The sequence below is a fragment of the Colias croceus genome, chromosome 24 (assembly GCF_905220415.1).
Source record: "Colias croceus chromosome 24, ilColCroc2.1".
Lineage (NCBI taxonomy): Eukaryota > Metazoa > Arthropoda > Insecta > Lepidoptera > Pieridae > Colias > Colias croceus.
In genome coordinates this window covers 5,196,657-5,218,774 of record NC_059560.1, presented here as the reverse complement: position 1 = coordinate 5,218,774, position 22,118 = coordinate 5,196,657, and the positions used below count along the sequence as shown (strand labels likewise).

At 29.6% G+C, this 22,118-nt stretch overlaps 2 protein-coding genes across 2 annotated transcripts in view; both read left to right on the top strand.

Moving 5' to 3' along the window:
- Positions 1-6,987: 6,987 nt before the first annotated feature.
- On the top strand, positions 6,988-11,492 carry LOC123702870. Its single transcript, XM_045650703.1, has 4 exons — positions 6,988-7,021; positions 7,094-7,241; positions 8,274-8,368; positions 11,444-11,492. The coding sequence occupies exons 1-4, from the start codon at positions 7,006-7,008 to the stop codon at positions 11,473-11,475; spliced, it is 291 nt and encodes a 96-aa protein (XP_045506659.1). The 5' UTR covers positions 6,988-7,005; the 3' UTR covers positions 11,476-11,492.
- A 5,202-nt stretch (positions 11,493-16,694) lies between these two features.
- The window catches only part of LOC123702832 (neuropeptide F receptor), a 48,302-nt gene continuing 42,878 nt past the window's right edge, over positions 16,695-22,118 (top strand). The window contains exon 1 of the mRNA XM_045650643.1: positions 16,695-17,013. Within this exon, the coding sequence (XP_045506599.1) occupies positions 16,918-17,013 (96 nt within the window). The 5' untranslated portion in view covers positions 16,695-16,917. The remainder of the gene's footprint in view (positions 17,014-22,118) is intronic.

The window sequence follows — 22,118 nt, the reverse complement described above, 5'->3', positions numbered from 1 at the left end:
TTTAAGACACCAGTAGGTACTAGGTCTTAAGAAATCTGGATTTAAGGTAAAATTTTAGTATTAAAATCTCTATTTTGGTCTGTATCGCTATTTTTATTGAAAAGTATTTGAAAAGTCAAAAGTCTAAAATATATTGTACCTAGGGTATGTATAGGGTGATAAGTGATAACCTACGTCATAAATAAGTAAACACGCTATTCAGATAACATGCACATATTTTGATAGATAGATAGATAATTCTTTATTGCACACACACAAGATTTACATAAAACACAGAAAAAGACAAACAGATGCAAGTATGTACAAATGGCGGCCTTATCGCTAGGGAGCGATCTCTTCCAGACTACTATTAATTTGATTTAATTATGGGACTCTACAAAGCTAATCATATATATAGTTCCATCGTTTTATCTACTGTGTACGCTTACTATCTAAGAATGTAGTACAAATGTTTGCATAGATCCTATTGGAGTTACTATATTTTTTCACTTTATTCAATTTAACTTTACTGTTAAATTTTAGCTCTCGATTTTTGAACAGGAACTTTTTCGTACAATAGTTTCATATTGGAATGCGAATCATTGAATTCGCAATATAAATTTTATATGAATGTTTCACAAATTTGTACAGTATTTTCAATTACTTTTATTTATTCGTTAAAATTTAACAAATCGGATAGATCATTAATTATATAATCAAAGTAGTTATAAAATGGTTTAGTTTAATAACAAAGCTACCATTAATTAAATTTTATATATGCCTACACAATTCAGAGCATGTTGTTTATAATATAAAACTAACAAAGCTGCAAAACAGTAAGTGAAATTATTCATATCTCCCAAAAGCAAGGGACAGGCATTTGTAAACCACTAATTGTAAAGGGCCGGGCGGAAATGGTCAAATAATAGGAAAATTAAACTAATATTTGGACTTTATGCTTCATTTGATTTGTTGAACTTTCTCTCGGTTGACATACAAATATACAAACTACCTCCAACTACAATAATTATTGCTAAAACAATTCATAGCTTTGCCAGGTAGAACGCGTACTTAGCGCGCGTCAGAGCGCTAAAATGACGCGGCGCTATGACGCCCAATTATGTTGTGCTACGCAGTAATATGCCGCCAATCAAAGCGACGACGCGACGGACGCTCTGACGCGCGATAAATAAGATCATACTCAGAACTGGATTTTCGGATATCAATTAAAAATTATATTAATTAACCTCTTTGCTTGTTTTTGAACTTTGTTTGCATAAACGCGCTAATCTATGGAATTACGGTTGCGATTTGAAAGATTATTTCACTTCTAAATACTGCATTTATCGAAGATATAGATAGAGACATGGAGAAATGTGGGTAAAACCGCGGGGCACAGCTAGTTCATAATAATTGTTTATAAAATGAGTAAATAAAACAATTATTAGTGATCAACATGCCACTATGATTTCCTGAACCTAAATGAAATAAGAAGCAGGTATTTTCAGTGTCATTTAAAGTTTAAAATAATATTTTTATAGCGATTTCTGTTTTCATTGTCTGCTACCATCAAACCTTTTACGTGCTATCTGTTAATATACCTAAATACTGAGTCAGTACAATACGTTTATGTTTCAATAATTATTAATGTTTTATGTTATTGAAGTGTGTCCGAACCACTGGTTTTGTCTAATTTGCCGGAAAATATAGCTTCTATTGGATTATTTGAACATTAATTGTTATATAGCCTTTGGGGCTTTACTCTTGGTTGATTAGCTGTTTTGGTCGTTATTCATAATACACTAGATTTCCGTCCGCGGCCTCGAACGCGTTTTCAAAGAAAAACCCGCATAGTTCCCGTTCCTGTGGGATTTCCGGGAATAAAAGTAGCATATGTGTTATTCTGGTTCTTCATTTTCATACATACTTCATACTAAATTTCATTGTAATAGGTTAAGTATTAGGTATTTGCGTGAAAGAGTAACAAACATCCATCCTAACAAACTTTCGCATTTCTAATATAAAGTAGGATTTATGGAAACTAATCATGTACTGTATGTAAGTATATTAGTATTGTTTTACAATTGATTTTCTTTACTTTTTTTACTTTTTTTTCTTGTGTGTAAATTTTATGTGATTTTCTTTTTTTGTATTGATGTTCTTTATTGATGTCCTTGAAATAAATGTTTTTTTCTTTCTTTCTTTCTTCTTTCTATTGAAAATTGCTTATCGTTAGAACGTTTTTGTTTTTTGGGGTTTACTGTAAAATACTTAATGAAATAAATAGAAAAATGTTATTTTGAGCTTATAATAAATGTTAATAGTAGGCTAGGAATAAGTTTATTACTATCATAATGATATGCGATAAATTAGGTAGGTATCTACATAAAATAATAATGTTTTCAGTATACATATTTACATTGTAACTTTAACTTTTCTTAATTTTGTAGTTATGAAAATAATTTTATAATTTTAGCTTGCTATTAATTCAATTTTCTTTATGAGAATAACATACCATTATATTCTACAAACAAATAAGTTTACAGAAATAATACAGTGATCAGTATAATTTATTACTCTTTTTAATGTTTAACAGATTTATAATGCACCTGCCCCTTACCCCACTAGGGGACATGGGACATGGACATTCACTCACTCACTCAAACTATTTTTAATGGTATTTAACAATACTATTATTTCTTGAGAAAGAAATAAATCAAAGGTCAAATATTCAGTAGGAAAAATAACAACTTACGGTCGATTGAATCAAATTATCAAAGTATTTGCAGCCCCTAGTGAAAATATTTGTCGATAAATACTTTCCTATTTCCTCATTCGATACTATCTTTTAGTTGGAAAAAATGTTGTTCAAAGTTTGTGTAAAAAGGACAGATATATCATAAGAATTTATTTATTTATTTATAAAACTATTTTAATTTTTTATGAGTTAGTAAAACTGTTTGGTTTGTATGGAGATAAATCTTTCAGTCATGCATTAGTAAGGACTTTTCTTAGTTTAGTGAGTAAATAATATAATACCTATTCTTTAAAATAGTTTTACAATATTTAGGGCCGATTTTTCAATGCTTGGATAAAACTTATTCGTCGAATAATGTATAAAACTATCATTCTAGAAACGTATTTTAATTGCCCGTATTTGACAGTTTACGTGACATTTTAACATTATCGTGTAATACTTTATTGGACGGACAAGTTTTATCCAAGCATTGAAAAATCGGCCCTTATTGATTTAAATCGTTATATACAGGGTGTAATCGTTAACTGTGCACAGGTGATTATTCCGTAAGTATTGCAGATATCAAAAAAATTTTAAAGCCCTTTATCTAATGAGTAAAATGACAATAATAACTTTTTAAAAATAAAATAGGAAATAACCAAAAATTTTATATCAAACGACTCACACTTATCGATAACACCCTGTATAGCTTTGCAAAAGTAAAGTATTAGTCTTGTGGGGTAATAGGGATTCAATTTACAACTGTTTCACTTTTTGACCACAAATCTTTTCGTCATATTACTTACATTATCCTTATATTTTGTAAAAGTATGTATTTGATTGTTTGTCTTTCTCTCACGTCGAAACTGATTTATTAATGGTGTCATTATTGTTTCTAGAGGCAATTAAAGAGTAATATAGTAAGTAATATACGTTACTTTTTATCGGTTAGAAACGTCAACTCCCGTAAGAAATTTCCTTATACTACTCGGGTGGAGCCGCGGGCAAAAGCTAGTAGTCTAAAATATTTCAAAGAGCCTTGTTATAATAATAATATAATAACATCAAAGGTGTTGAACGTTATTTGACTTCAAATTCATCTCACTTCTAGGTAATACGTCAAATTGTTAATTTTAACCTTGTTTTAACCACAGAGGCTTAGGTCTTAAATAATTTAGAACTTTCAACACGTTGGTTATTGAGACTGGTTAAAAGGTAAATGGTGTTACTAAGAAAATTTGGTCGGAATTATTTGAACAAGGGCGTATAATTATTCCCTTTTGTGTTCGCTAAATTAAGCGTTTACTAAAACAATATATTATAATAATATGTTGACAAAGCCTATTTTTAAAAACATTATTATCGATTCTATGTTCGCTCTACCATATTTTAAGGTCCAAAACAACTGTTGTAAAAAATTCTTCCACTTGCATAGTGCTACAAAATTCTTTAGTGAAATAGGCCACATTTTATTTTTAACTAGCTTTCCACCCACGGCTTCGCCCGCTTTGTCTTAAACCTAATAAATTATATACTAAAACCTTCCTCTTGAATTACTCTATATTATATTAAAAAACTGCATCAAACTGTATTTTGATGCGGTTTTGTTATATTATTATAATTTATTAGGTTTGAGATAAAGCGGGTGAAGCCGCGGGCGGAAAACTAGTTTAAGATAAAATATACAGAAATAATCATTTCTAATTTATAGGCTCCACATATTATTAGAGTTAATTACACACGAACCACTCTTCGCTCTTACTTTGACCCATATTCCAATTAAATATTACGTCTCATTTAAATTTTCATGAGAGCAAAATTATGCAGTCGAATATTTTCATTTCTATATTAATAATTATGACCTTACATAATATAATATAATCATCATCAGCCCATACACATTCCCACTAGTGGGACACTGGCCTCATATGAGGGTACAGGCCATCACCACGCTGGCCAAGTGCGGGTTAGCAGATGTCATATTATTCAATTTTTGCTTCTTCAGTATTTCTTACTATATTTTCATTCATTGACTGATAAGCAATACCGATTAAAAAGAGTTATGTACCTTTAATAAATTTAATTCATCTAACGGAAACTATAAGAGATTTTAAGTATAGGTAGACAATAGACATATTAAAAACGGATATGCACTTAAACATAATATTATTATCAGTAAAGATAGAATAATTAATTAGTAGCACTATGTTTTTGGAGGAAATGAAACTCAAATACAACATAGTACAGTAATTGATAACTCCAACGAAACTATAGTGAACTACAAATATTTAAACCGGGGATAATTTTGCCGGAAAGTTGTAGTTTGTAGAAACAGGTGCAACGCTTTGTATATTTTTACATATTTTGTGTTTTATAATGTTGGATTTGTTGGTTCTCGCTCATATAAATGTTATGAGCTTCTATTATGCGATTGAGCAAGCAAAGATATATTTACTTCCCTGATTATTTTTAAAGTTGTTTATTCAAAGAAAATATTCGATTAAGGGCTGATTTTTCAATCTTTGGTTAAAACTTATTCGTCGAATATTGTATAAAACTACCATTTTAAAAACGTATTCTAATTGCCCGTATTTGACAGTTTACATGACATTTTAATAGTATCGTGTAATACTTTATTGGACGGATAAGTTTTGACCAAGCATTGAAAAATCGGTCCTAAGATAAACTTCCAGTACCTAGTTACGCGAGAGAAATCAGTTAAGTTAAATTATATTTGTAAGTGGAAAAATTATCAAAAATTCTTTCACCACCAGAAGGCTTCATAAATTCTGAGTGACAAAGACTATTTTATCCCGGCTCTCATAAAGTATATTTTTTAGGAAACATCCAAAAATAAAACAGGTACACTTAAAGTAAATATAGACCATATAAACATTTATATGTGAACGCACGTTTAAATTAAAAACAAAAATAGCTTTCACAGGCATGCCTTTGACTACGATTTAATCACAAATCCGCTATATTTAATAGCTTCTACAAATTACACGTGGATCGTTTTTAAATCGAACAGTGAAACTTAATATTATAAACTTACAGGGGAAAGGTATTAATTTGTAACCAACTACATGGGTATTTTAAAAGGAAAAGTGATTGGAGATTATGCTCTGATAAAATATAGTATGCTACTGAGTACTGTTTTTTATGGATTAAAACCATGTTACGTAGTTATAAGAAGCTTGATGCCTGAATAATCAATTAATCAGAAATCTACACAGGAATTGATACATATTTAAACATCGGAATCTATAAACATCTCCAATTAATGTATGTATAGTTATTATCAAATACACGTCATTGTTCCCAATTTTTGTAAAGTGGAATAGTTCGTAATATAAATTGTGTTTTACACTATTGAAATAATATAACATAAAAATGTAATATGTAAATTTTATTACAAATTATGCAGTGCTTGAAAACATTTCGATTTGAATAGTATTTTATATATTTTCCAGCTTCAGTATACGGATATTAACTTTAAAATTGATAAACGCATTTTAAATTTTCGCAAAGTTTTCGCTTGAATTAATTTTTAATCTAGAACACGCTGATTCAAAGTATGAATTAAATCTGCATTTTATGTACTCGTAAGATAAAACAATTATCAAAACTTTTTTGCATTGGTCTTGTCCCAAAGACACGGCCATTTTAAAAATAAAAAATATAACCGTTGAACTCATGGTAATGCTCAAGTAAATATGACTAAACTCTTTATGTTTTATTTTTGTCAGCATAATGTATGTAAAAGTAGCTGACACGAGTCGGAAAACATCGACCAAACTTTATACGATAAATCACAACTTCGCTCAAACTTATGTGTTTTTATGCCTTCTTCAAAAGTAACATACTTTATCATTATTATAAGAAAATGCGTTCACTTGCTTAAAAATCGTGTAAATGTTTATTTTTCTGACAGTTTATGAATAATATTGTACTATGGGTGTTTTTCTTGATTGAAAAGAAAAATTAAAACAAGTAATTAAAATTATAAAATTACGTTTTTAAAACATTTATTGGTTTAATATATTTTACGCATGAACGTACTTATAAAGGCAATGTTATGTAAATCTTATGCATAAAAATTATGTAGTCATGATGTGCGATCGACAAAATAATATTTAATACCCAAACTAAAACATATACATAAATATATCTTACATCGTTTCAAAAAAAATGATGGAATATGTTTTAAGATTTTTACGACATAGGTACCAAATGTTGAGAACTTCTGTAGTTATTGAAGTTACTTTTGAAGTGTGTATAATATCAGTATGTTAATACGAATAGGTATGTTTTATTGAAAATATGAATTGAAATAAATTATTTTTTTTTTACTAATATTTTATCATGCGTTTTCAGCTATATTACTCTCAATGTCAGTCATACTAGTTTCTGCGAAATACAGAAAGCCTCAACCAAAATACCCCAGGGACACTGTGTTCTGGGCAACTGACTTCTTCGTAAAAGGGTGTAAGAACTTTCTAGAGAATTGTCCTTCTGGATATAAGTAAGTATTATTTGGTCTTTGAATTCAGATATACATTTTGTCTCATAATATAATTTGTCTAATTGTAGAAAAAAATTTATAGCCATATCTTTCGCGTCGAAAGACGCGGGTTCGAGTCCCACCTTAAGATCGATTTTTTCTACTCCTTAAAAAATATCCCATTTATAAAGGATAAATATAGCATAAAGAAAAAAAATTGTAACATTTCCAATTAAATCGTTTTCATTTTAGTACCTACCTACATTTAATCTGTGACGTCCTGTATATTATTGTTTATTTATACAGAAATATTCAATATACTTGCAACCAAAGCAGATATTGTTTACGATTCAATACATAACAATAAATACACGAACTATAAGCAGCCTAGAACAATAAACGTTACATATTCATGTATACATATTCATGTATACCTTCAGTGCACACAATATCGGATTTAATCGAAGATGGTTTATAAGCAGACTTCTCGACTTCACCACTAATGCTAAATGTTTGTCTTAGCTAATGGCACTGCTTTGCTCTAGATTTTCAAGTCTTAATCTATACTAATATTATAAAGCTGAAGAGTTTGTTTATTTGTTTGTTTGTTTAATCGCGCTAATCTCGGGAACTACTGGTCTTTGAAAAATTCTTTCGGTGTTAGATAGCTCATTTATCGAGGAAGGCTATAGGCTATATACCATCACGCTACGACCAACAGGAGAGGAGCCACGGGGGTGAAACCGCGCGGAGCGACTAGTGTTACATAAATCAATTTTACATTGTTCTTCTTAAGAACATGCAAAATTCTCACCAATTTTGGCAGGATTGTTAGATATTAAATAAGTAAATAGCCAGTGTAATCCTTTTGATGATTGATCATAAGTACCTTCACTATCATGTTCTATTATAATAATAATTAAACTTTTTAGAAGCTTAGGAAAGTTATAAAATTATTGTTTATATTGATGGTCACGATCAGGAGTGTTCCTTCACATATTTAATTAATGTTATTTCAACTAAATATCTATTATGTATAATATTATATTGCAGAGTTCAAGAAATCTGCGCTCGTAGTTACGGCGGGGAATACAGAAACTTCGCGAATTATTGTCAAATGCAATATGAAAACTGCAACACTTGGAGAAGTGAGTCTCAATGCTTAGTTTTAACTTAACAAATTAAGATTAAAACTTGACAACATTTGTTAGACAAAGGCTGATTTCCTAATTTATTAACTTCCTAGCTAGTTAGATTTTCTGGAGCTGTTTAATAACCATTCTAACTAATATTATTTATATAAAAGTAACTCTGTCTGTTTGTCTCTTCTTCACGACTCAAACCCTGAACCGATTTGGATAAAGCCAATAAACTGAGATTCCTTAAAATTAATCAATTCTTATCGGTTGTTCTATTGAAAATACATGAATAGTCCGTCAATCTCGTAGTCGTTCGTTGTTAGTAAATTTGCAAAGAATTGTTGTTTAGTGCTTTGGTGGAGATTTTTTAAAAGTATTCAGTGCTCACTTGAGTTCCTTTTCAAAAAGCGTCGTCGAATAAAAAAATATATATCGTCGTAGACTGAATATTATTTATGAAAATTCCGTTATCTAGACAAAGATTGTCTGTCGTTTCTCGTTGCGATGAATAAGAAATAAAAATTATATCGCCTGAATAAAATGCAGCCTTCTTCTCTTTTAAGTTTTTATATTTTCTGCAGATTTTTAATCTGTGAAAGTTCAAACTTCACTATTTTAATCTTGAAGCATCTATGATTTAAATATTTTATAGCACTTAAACATTTAACCAACATTAAAAGAATATGCTGTGCTCAATGTGAAATTTATTCTATTTCATACTCATTGATTTTTTTAAATTTTTATATTTTCTCAAGTGGATAAAATATATATTTCGTGTATCGATTTGGAATTTTAAATTATCTGAATACGATTGATACCTTAATATCTAGTAACTAAGAAATAACATAGTAATATAAGTTATTTTTTATTTTAAATACATAGTTTTACTTCCATGAGCCATATTTCAAGAGCATGCATTATTATAATATTTCAAGAAATTTACATAATTGACTTGCTCGCGCTACGAGTTGCGACGTAATGTCAATTTACAATGTAATAAAATGAAACGTGAAAGAAATAAATTGCAATTTCTATAAAAATATAAAAAGCCACTTTACACAAATCATTTCACTTTATTCACTTAAAAATTTAGGACTTATCGGTCTCGGCCTATACTTAACTATTTCTCCAAATATATCGAGAAAATCTATTGACATACTTACCTTGCCTTAGGGTGATTTTCCACCAGAGATACAGTGCTATGCAGCTATGCTATAAAAATGTAATTAGTATAAGAAAATTAAACCGAAATGTACCATCAGCGGATATAATTCGTGTAGTTTTGAAAATCGCTGGCTAAATACAAGCATAGCTGTTACATTTTCGCAGCACAGCTGACACCAATGCAAATGGTGTAATAGCACCCTAAAGCACAGAATTCGTACCTACCTATCGGAAAACATGATAAAACTTTTTTAATTAAAATAAAACTAACTACAACTAGGACTTGAAACCTAGGATTAATTACGTTCAGAAATATATACCCCGAAAGGTCCAAATGAGTATTAATTTACAAGATTGTTTACAGTCCGATTGACCCGTATTGATCCCGACCCATATTACTGACCATTTGGGAGTATTTTAGTAAACAGGGTATATTGACCACCCTTATATTTTAAAGACCAAATTAAATGGGATTACCGTGATTAATCGTTTTGGTTAATTGCTGTTAACCCAGTTCTATTGTACATTCTTTTGTAGATAAAATAAAATATTTCGTTTGTCTATACGACCTATGCTTATATTAAGGATGAAGAGTTTGTTTGTTTATATGGATGAAGAGTTTGTTTGTTTGTTTGTGCGCGATAATATCAGAATCTAGTGGATCGATTTCAAAAATTCTGTCACCCTTGTATTTACGCGTGATCTCTGAGTGCTATAAGCTACCTACTTATTGTATGTATAACACGAAAATCGAAATCAATATTTTTAAAACCCACAAATTAAAATCTAACCTGCTAACCTTACCAACCTAATTTAGATGTATTTCATAGATACCGCTTCCAAATAGTGTTAATTTTGCCCACTGTTTAAAATTATCTTCTTCAAACAAACGTCAGTAAAACAACCATAATAGAAAATATAAAGCTCTGTTGCAATTCCTCGGCAATTTCTAAAGGATAATAAAATAGCAATACACAATATAACATATTGTGATTGTAAAATATTTCTCAAGACAGATCGCAAAGTTACGATACCACGGTCTCTGTAGCGCATTTTTATGTGAATATAATACTTTTGAAACGACAAAATTGTATTTATGGACGTAATATAAAGTTTAAAATGTAGTTATTATTTATAGGAAACTAGGTTTCCGCCCGCGGCTTCGCCCGCGCAGTCAAAGAAAAACCCGCATAGTTCCCGTTCCCGTGGGATTTCCGGGATTGCGTTATTATCCTGGGATAAAAAGTAGTCTATGTCCTTTCTCGGGTACTAAAATATCTCCAAAATTCATGAAAATTGGTTCACGTGATTGAATTGAGGCGTGATTGAGTAACAGACAGACAGACAGACAGAGTTACTTTCGCATTTATAATATTAGTATGGATATAGTTGGTTCACATTCATTCCTTGATGTTGAAAAAAATAAGAACGAAGATGGAAGAATACCACAATATAGGTTTTAATTGTAACTGTTTAATGGTAAATTCAAAATTAGCTAATACTTAGATGAATTTGGGAAGAAAATATTTATTATACATAACAGACAAACTACCAAGCTTTGCATTTTATAATAATATAAGTGTGGAAAAAAAGGTTATAGAGTTATTTAAAAATGCTTTTTTCTATAACGCAATACCTACCTGATAAGATAATTAATTATGTAGGTTATTTAGACTAAGTTAAAGTCTAAAAACTTTTTACCTAATTTAAAGTTTTTAAATTATATTTTACCAGATTATTTTAAATTTATTTTTAGAATATTTAAAATAAATTTAAATAATATTATCGTTGAATTTTTGTTGATGTTTTGTTTTATTTAAATAGGACTTTGGGGTTATTTCTTTTAACTTAAATGTTTACTTAAATTAAATAAATGAATTTACTTTTTATGTAAAGTTTTATAAAAGCTTTTTGTTTCAGATTGGAGAGTTTTCAAAAGAGAGAAGTGCTAATGAAATCTAAGGCGTAATAGATTAGAACATTGAAATATTGCTTGTTTTTGTTCAATAAATTACGATAAAATTGCATTGTCTATTATTATATTGTTGAAAAATTCAAATTCTTAATCGCATTTCTTACTCTTGAATTGTGACAGATTAATGAAGAAAATTTAGCAATGACCAAAGTCTATGTTTTGCTGTGCTTTCTACATAATAGTTGTAGGTATATGAATAAACTGCAAGTCATTTATATTTGGGACTTGAAATAAAGCAAATGATGTTAGTTTAAAATAAATATTTTTTACATGAAAACATAGACAAGCAATTCACCATGTTAACCAAAGGCATGACAATAGAAAACCTTCAGAAATCTTTCCTCTATTACAAATAAATAAAACAATAATTTTCATAACACAAACAAGGAAAATTTTCCTGTCGTTTACAATTTTATAGCGAATGTTTTAACATAATATGTAAGCGTTTATTGACATCTTCAAATTTATTAAGCTTTGAATAAATTATGTTTGTAGTAATGTATAAGTAAGTATAAAGTAAGAGACTGTTTTTAATGTTATTATGACGTGACGATAATCATGAATTTGCATAGTAGTTTATAGAAAACTGACTTTTTAGGTAATTGATTAAAAGCTGTATTTATTATATCAATATTTTACACTAACTTTTACGATTTTTTTAATTATTACATATAAGAAAAATCACCATTACACATAATATTATATTTTAAGCCGAATCTTTATTATCAAGTTACCATAATGTCAAAGTTCCATATTATGTGGTTCCATAATTCTCCGAGTTGTTTAATCAAGCGTCATTAATCCATGATTTCAAAGGTTGTAAACTGCAAAATAATAATTAATTTTCATTCACATTTCTTTTTAGCGTTTCCGATAATATTTAATGGATTTAGAAATGAAAAGGTTCCGTCAAGTTCTTGTTGAAATTTAATTAATTTATAGTCAAACCTTTACCGAGTGTAAAGTTATGATCTTTAAAGCAGGATAATGTTAGTGTGGTAATTTATTTGGGTAACGTAAAATATTTTTTAATGTAAATATAATCCATACTAATATTATAAATGCGAAAGTCTGTTACTCAATCACGCCTAAACTACTGAACCAATTTTCATGAAATTTGGTATGGAGATATTTTGATACCCGAGAAAGGACATAGGCTACTTTTTATTCCGGGAAAATGACGCAATCCCGGAAATCCCGCGGGAACCGGAACTATGCGGGTTTTTCTTTGACTGCGCGGGCGAAGCCGCGGACGGAAACCTAGTTTTATATAAACAAGAAATTATTTATCTAGTAACGCCTGATCCCCTGTCCCACCTAACAACTAGGTACATATTTTTATCACATATACGTATATATCCATATTTTATGAATACAAGGTTGTAATTAAATTTTTATGTTAGTCGAGAAGCCGATAATTAATTTATACAAAGTCAATATTACTAATAAATATCGGGTCCTGTATGATTTGACTATCTAGCACAACTATTATTTGTCATTGTCATAAAATAAGAGATTACCTATATTTAATTTTACAACATATCTTGGACTAGTTGTGAATATTTTATTATTGGAATACAATCACATTCTATTATTCTATTATTCATAACAAAAACTGAAAGGTGTCAACCCTAATCCATAACTGAAGAAGCAAGTTCACAAAATTCGTCGTCGTACGACTGCCACATTTTAAGTACATACGTTGTATTTGATCGAATTGTGGATGTCGTTTTTATATCATGCGACACGATTACTAACGATAATTATATACATATATATATAAGAGGAACGTGTTTGACACACACGCTCCCACGTGTCAGAAGTGAAACTTCTTTAGGAAGATACCAAAATCGTCGCCTTACTGCATGACGTGACGGTATTGCCATGACGCGAAATTTTACTCTCAACGCGCCTAAAGAAGTTTCACTTTAAAAATCTAGCCTTCATTTTTTTATCGTTCCGATATCGGATCGGACAGTGTAAAAAATATTTGTTTCTTTCCAATAGAACCATGTCCCTGCATATAAAACTGTATCGCTTTATGTCAAGTGGGTTCTTTCTATCCACCTGTACGCATACAAATGTTCTATGAATTTTTGCTCTACCGACCTTTTCGGGAAACGGATTTGCTCCAATCTTAGAATATTCGATAAATATGATTTTACATGTTGTTTTCATTGTAAAAATCTATACTAATATTACAAATGCGAAAGTAACTCTGTCTGTCTGTCTGTTAATCAATCACGCCTAAACTACTGAACCAATTTGCATGAAATTTGGTTTGGAGATATTTTGATACCCGAGAAAGGACATAGGCTACCTTTTATTGCGAAATATGTACCACGGGCGAAGCCGAGGCGGACCGCTAGTATCTTATAAATATCCAAATTATCATAGGAATATAATATACAAATTGCGAGATGAATGCTTCAATTCAGAAAAAAAAATAAACAAGAGAAGTTAATTTAATCAAAAATAATAAAATACCGCGGTCAATCCGGATAACCGGTTATGACCGGTTCGATAATGAGTGACTGGCATAAAATAAAACTATACATTTTTATTCGATAATCGAAATTGGGAAATATATACCAAACATAATATAATTTCTAATAAGTCAGGAATGATAAAGCAAATGCATTTTATAAGTAGGTATTTGGAATAAATCGTTTGATTTACTATCGATTCTTAGTACCTAAGCGACTTCTTAAAAAATACATAAACGTGAATTACATTAATAACAGATAACATATACCTAATAAAACAACTATCAGCAAGTAAATTTCTACAGATAAAAACCAATCAATGTCAACAATGCAAAAATCAAACCCACAGAAACCGTACTTTTCAAACAAATAGCTGCGACGACATTTTTGTGTTTTATGACGGTATAATATTATTATGGTAACTTATTGCCGCGTCTCTTGATTTGCTATTAAAAACCGTGTACTCAAGTGTTAAGATCGAAATTAGCTTAAAGCAAAGTTTCCCCTAACATTTTATGACTGCATTCATCAGTGACAAGTCAACGCTGGTTGTATCTCAGGGAAACCACATATTCACATATTGTTTATGATATGTGACAGTGTCAGCCCTAATTTGCTTCAGAAACTGGTTTAAACTGGTTTTTGCAATATACTCATGCTTAAATATATAGGTAGGTAAATGCGAAGAGAAATCGTGTCATTAATACTATAATAAAAAATAAAAATATACCGGCCGAATTGATAACCTCCTCCTTTTTTTGAAGTCGGTTAATGAATCAAATGCATTGCCTAATAATTATTTTACCGAGGAAGGTTCGTAGGGAAATAAAACACGAAAAAGGTGCAATAGGGCAGAACGAAGGCTGCCGCGCCGGGACAGCTGTTTTTGGATAAAAACTGAAATCTAAATTGTATAAGTAATGCTACTTTTTACAAAGTCATTTATTGAATACTTACCGATATGAGGAAATAAATATAAAAGTAATTCCTTTATCAGATGTTACTTCATAATTTTATTGTTTTATTGCAAACAAAAACAATCACTTTTTATTCACACAAAACTAATTCGGTTTATAATAATCACTTTTTTAAATCACGTTCGAATGTTCTTTTTTTTATTTATGGGTTGCCACTCCATAATTATAAAAAATAAAAAATGTGGCCAACGTAAATACTAAATTGAATATTTTATAATATTAAATAGTAAATCTCACATAATATAATATTTATGATACGATATAATAGTATGATTTTTATACGATAAAAATACAGTAAAGTAAAATATAAGAACCACAGATAATTTAATACTACGCAGTAACCACATTGGTTATAACTTATAACATATATTTCAATATATTTAGGGAGTTTTATTTACATGTTATATTGTATTTTAATTGTACAAAAATACAATAAGAAACATACTCCTATAGAAAACTTTTATCACGTAAAAAGAAACAAACATACCCTCAAAATTGTTTCGAAGCGTCCGCGTCAGTCAAAACGATGCTCATACTGCGGCCAGTAGATAAGGGTTTACTTCAATCACAAGACGCAGTATATCGAATTCCACTAAGATAAGTAAATAATATTTTGTATTAATATATTATACAAAAATGAAATCCGTTTCGCGTTGTCACAGCATCACGTGTGAACGGTTGAACCGATTTCGATAATTCTTTTTTTTTAATGTTTGTGGAAGTCTAAGGATGGTTTGACGGTAGAGAATACGTAAATATATTATGTACCACGGGCGAAGCCGGGGCGGACCGCCAGTAGTATTATACTATTTGTGCCCATATTAAGATGACCGGCAGTGATATTATTTAAATACATGTTGCCATGTATTTTTAAGTTTTGTGGAACGATAGGGAAGGAAACTAACGGAAAAATGAATAGATTTACAAATACTATAATGTTATTATTTATTGATTTGAAATGAAGTTCTAGATATTTTATAGACAGGTATTGTACGAAGAATAATATTTTATTAATTTATTTAATTGTATAGAATGTAGATAATAATATAACCTATTAAATTCCGTCTGTAACCCTTGGCACAGCCCTAATTAACACTTGATACATTTCATAAAAAATAAAGCCTATGCTACTCCTTATTAGAGTTGAATGGATTTAAAAAATTGTCTATTTAAAAAAAAGAACTTACAAATCTACCGCCATAATAATATTATTGATTAGTTTTCTATATAATAGTTTTCCCATTACCGACACTATCTGGCTATTGACCTCGTATTGACTCTCTTTATGGAAAATGTTATTATGTATTATGTTTACACATTTAAAATTAACCTTTATTTTATTACCAACTGCTTCTTAGTTCCATGGCCTTTATATGTTGAACAAATGTTGTAGAGAGCATTATAAAACTATTATATCGATTCCAAATATATCAATTATTATTTCGTCTTAAAACAGTTCAATTAGTCAAAAAGTTGTACAAAAAACAGATCCTAAAACGCTTATAAACTTTCCATCCAATTCTTAGTCATGGAAGTCTTAATTCGCAGTCGAAAAATTTCGCAGCTAACCCAATAAAAATTATATTTCGGCAAAACATTGTAACAACTGTTTATCAACGCGATAAAATGTTCAGTTCTCAGATAAGTGGCTCGCTCATGAGATGTACAGTACATTGCTACCTACTACGCTTAATAATAATTTATTGTTCAGCTTCAGTCTTCTTTCAGCAACCGTCGTGGATGGACGCTTGTTCCCCCTCTCCCTCAATGTTACGAAACTTATCCGACAGTTCGATTTTAAATTCTAAGTTCTTAATTTAAATTCATTTTTTTTCTGCGTGGCCGGTGTTGACTGTTAAAGTTTTTAGTGTACTTTTTTATTGTTTATACTGTGATTTAGCAAGATAGGTGCTCAAGGAAGCTCATTGACTGGTCGAAATGGTTTATTCGGAGTGAATGTACCTATGCAACGGTAGTGATCTGAATTGGACATTATGCTATTATCATATCAAGAGATTGTTAGGCATCCTGATGCCATTTTATGATGACATGGTAAGTCTGATTTTTTTAATACATCTCAGAAATAATGGATATTTAAAAAGATGTTATAAGATAGTTTATTTTGTTTACATTTTTGTTATTTAAAATAATTAAGAACTTTGGATAATTATTCTATGTATGAATAATTTAAATTAAGAAGCATAAGAAAGTTTTAACTTTTAAAGAAGGTCTCGCCCAACTATACTTTTCCCTAAAGATTATATTCTGATGAAAATTGGGGAGCATTTGCTAGTGATTATTAATATTAATATAAGTATTACGTTTCAAATATTATTATTATCAATGAAATGCAATGTTAAAATGAATATAATAAGAAAGTTTTTTTTGGGATTCACGTATAAAATTCATGAATTTCTTTTTTTAAATAAAATTCAGGTTGGGTATTTAAAACTTATTCTAGTAATATTCGGATCAATTTATGTACAGTTTACTTATTTTTTTAACAACATAATACAATGTAGGTAATCGAGGAGGATATTGCAAGAAGATATTTCTCGAAACAACTACCTATAGCTTTCCCTTCTAAGCAAAACATTTTTTTTTAATAAATAGAAGTAGAAAAATAATATTATATTCCTTATAATATAATAATATCTAAAGATAATAGCGTCTTTATTTTCTTTCTTACCTTTATGTTGAAAATTCGCTAGCGATACTATAAATATAACATTATAATAATATATAGTAGGTAGGTACCTACAAAAAGTTAACAATAATAATATTTTAATACAATTAAACAGGTATTTATATAAATTCCGTATTAATTCAAAGGTAATTTTAATTAGCGCAACATTGATTTAAAACCCTTTTGAGGAATCTCTGAATCGTGAACGGTGAAGGAATAAGCTCGCTATGGGTTGGAAATTCCTGACTTGAAAATTGTTTACACTTTTACGCATAATAAGGCTGTCTGAATCACGTCTGAATCGAGATAATAATATTTGGCACAGTGATACCAACTTACTAACGTAAATATAGTTACTTGTATTATTTTTTACTATAGCTTATTTTGATACGAAACTTGAAGCTACTTTTGTGTCATATTTTTAGTACCTAAGCTACCTACCTATCTAAGCGGTTTAACTGTCAATTCAATATCATTTACATTTAAGCAAAACTTTTTCTCTTCTTGTATCTTTTATAATCTATGTATTTTTAGTCTGTGCAAGTCGAAAATCCGGCTATTGTGTCCATTGTTAAGCTATTATTGTGGATGTTCTCGAGAGCTCTAAAAGTTCGGCTGTAATTATGATACTATGGCTGAATTCCGCATACAAATATAGAACTAGAATGAATTTAGTGGAACTTTTGTGTTGTTTTTCTACAGTAGAAACATGTTTTAAATTCGATTAAATTAATTTAGAAGGAATATAATAATTCATTCATTTATTCAAGTTACCAGGACTCATTATGTTTAACTAACAATTCATGACATAAAATTTATATTAAGTAGTATCTAAAAATAAATAATAAAATAAATAAAAATAAATAGCGAAGCCTTATTTAGTGTTAGTTACAAATTGATAGTGATCATATTTTTTTAATCGCGGGCAGAGTCGCATGCATCATCTAGTTTATAATAATAATCGAATCGAATTGAAAAACAGAATAAATGATAAAAATACACAATTTGGTTTGTACATAGGTACATAATATAAGTATACCTAGTCATTATTCTAATTAGATTTTATTACATGTTCCAATCTAATCATCATCAATTTCTAATTAAGACAAATTGTATTACTATGACAGTCATATATGTTTGACCTTTTAATAAAATTTAACTGCGTACAATAAAAGGCTCACTCATAACCGTATTAATATTCCAATGCGGTGGGAATACTAAATGTATTGAAATAAGTACAAATAAGTAAGTTAATAAATATTAATGCTTTTCTTTTCAAATCATAATACATATTATTACTATCTTATCATGTGTCTTGTATTTTAGAGTGGTCGTATAGTTATGATACATAATATTATGTCGTATTTTGATTAGAGTGTAATTTTTTCAGATGTATGTTTCTATTATAATTAAAGATAATGTTTAGGTACATAATATATAACTTTCTTTCGTTTTCTTTTAACTTCAATATCAGTTATGTTAACAACCTACATATTTTGATTATTTATAATATTAAATGCTTTGTAAATTTGTTAAAAAAACCGTTATTTGTTTGGGTGGATTGTAATATCATCAAAACATTTTTGATCTTTTTTTCATGTACAAAATTACTTAAATCTATAGCGGAAGTACATTCTTCATTCCAATGAAGGTTACCTACATAAATATTAGATGTTGATTCAAAAGCACTAGAAAAAGTCTTAAGTTAATAAAAGTTTGGAGTTTTCTTTGACGTCCAGTTTCAACAGATCTCTATCGGGTAAGTTGTGAAACTCTTCGAACGAAATAAGTCGGATTTATAGTTGATGTTGTGGAAATATAAGAAAAATTGTTCACGTAAGCTATTTTAAATGACTTGTTATGTAAACTAGTACGTGCAGTCGGGGTGTAGCTACGTGCGTTATGAGTAACATTTTATTTTTTGCTTGATGCATGATATTTTCTGTATGATATATTTTTTAATCCATGTATTTTGTGTCCGTTAATAGGTTACTAAAGTCGTGATGTTAAATCCCTGATTCCTGAGTCGTGTTTAAAAATAATCAATAACGATAATAATAATCCTTACCATTATAAATGCGTGAACTTTTACGTTGCAACGAATTGATTTTAAAATTTTTGCGATTTTTGTTAGCTATATATTCGTAGGTTTTCAATGGGTATTTTCGCTAAAAATACACTGACGGAGCCGCGGGCGGATAGCTAGTGTACATTATTCTTCTTCCCATCCATTTCACACCATCAATCAATTGATAAATAAAAACGCAATATCAAACCATCGAATACAGTACAAAAACCACTAACATAATATCAAATGTACTCCATTACGTTATTAAATTGAAAAAAAGCCTCATTCATTTGTATCACGTCTCCGAATGTATTTACACGTTGTTTTTCATATATCAAACGGGTTGGCCATAAAAATTAATTAACCGACTCGTATATTGTTTCAATACTGGATAAAGCGGGCTTTATTGTGTATAAATTTGGTTTTCAACGGATTGTTTATTGAATGAAAACAATACCGGAAAATTCATAAAAATATTAATCCTACTAATATTTTAAATGCGAAAGTTTTTTTGTTTGTTTAAAATATTATAAGTAATCATAGTTAGAACAAGTAGACATTATTAATCGACATTCCAAAACCAATGGAGCTTCTTAATTCGTATTGCATCTTTATTCTAAAAACAACGAAGTTCCTCAATTCATATTGTATGATTGTGTGATAGTATGACAGTATACCATATTGTTGTCTGATCAACCATAATAAATTGATTAATCTTCCTTAATTGGAATAGATTGCATACGACGTAAGAAGTACTATTGCATTTATTTATAGTTGAAAGATTATAAGCTGCTGTATTTGTTTAGAAGAGAAACTAGATAATTATTTTAATATCTCCTAGATAATTATATTATTAGTATTCACATATTTTTTAGGCATATTCTTACACTATATTTTTGAAGTGAAGCTTCTTTATCGGGGTTGTAAAAAAATTTAGTGTAACATTTTTTCGTTACGCGTGAAATTTTTCCGTTACGTGCCACGCGTGATTCGACGTATTTCTGTAAAGTTGCATATAGTAAATTATTTTTTGAAAAATAAGGTCATAAAGAAGTTTCACTTCTTACGTGTGTACACTGGTACACGCACACATTTTTTTTTATTACCTGGAGCTAATTTTTAATTACCTAAGTTCAATTCACGGCGTAATCTGTCTGGAAATAAGAGGTCATAATTCGGCCCCAGAGCTGAATAATAGATTGTAAGTAATAATAAAAGTAAATTCTATTGATATACAGTATGAACAATAGCTGTATTAATTAATAAACAAAACAGTTCCTAGAAATTCTGTAAAAAAATACCATAGAAAATATTATCAAGCCAGCTTCGACGTATAGTTTTAATATAAATTGCAATAGTAATAAATTCAATTGCAATACCATAGTAAATCTATTACTTTTTCATCATACCAATTTAGATCACAAAACATTCACAATAGTGTAAACGTTTTTGATTGATGGTTATTATAAAGGCTCGGAAAATTTGATTCCGTTGCATGTGTGAATTTTACCAGAATTAATCGAACGACAAAATGGTTAATATTTAATTCTCATACTTAACATTGTATAAAATTTACTTTTTCGAACTTAATTTACTTTTAAGCTATTGCATAGCTTCTATCGCGGGCCTTGAGCGCGGGGACCGAATCGAGAAATTCCGTAACGAAAAAATCTCACGCTCCCCACTCCGACGGGCTCGGAGGTGTGGCTTGAAGGCATAGCATGCAATGGCTTTACTGCGGCAGTCCCCGAGTGCCACACGTCTTTTTTTTTCCAAACATTCGCTTGATCGTTCGAGGAAACATTGGTATACGACTGACGTGAACCACTGTACATAATAAATAAATATTATAAGTAAGTTTGCGTTTGCCATGCGTGTATTTTCATTATAACCGAAAAAACGCTCTCAACGAACGAAGACAATCTCTTATTCGACATAAATTGCAGAATCATAGATGCTGTAATTCTATCTACACGAATTTAAATTAAAAACAATACTTTTAAATATCTGGGTAACAGTTTTATTCTGATAATCTATAATAGATGAGGCATAGAACATTTGATAAATCATCTCTATACAAAAAGCAGATGCGCACATAACCTCAAAATTTAAACACTTAAATTGTTTATATTAGCGCGATAAAAACTAAATATAATCTGGAACGCATATGCAGTATATTATGGTGTTATATTATGTATAGGTAGGAGTATGAGGAAATCTATTAATTAAAAATTATGATATCGATATCCTGAACCTGAACCTAGCCACAGAATAATAACTAGTAGCTAGCTAACCTAATATACTTTTTTATTTATATGAACGTGCTTTATTTATTTTTCATAATGTTAAGCCTTTAGGTAGTACATTGTTTCTAACATAAAGTGATTTTTATGAAGGTCTCTA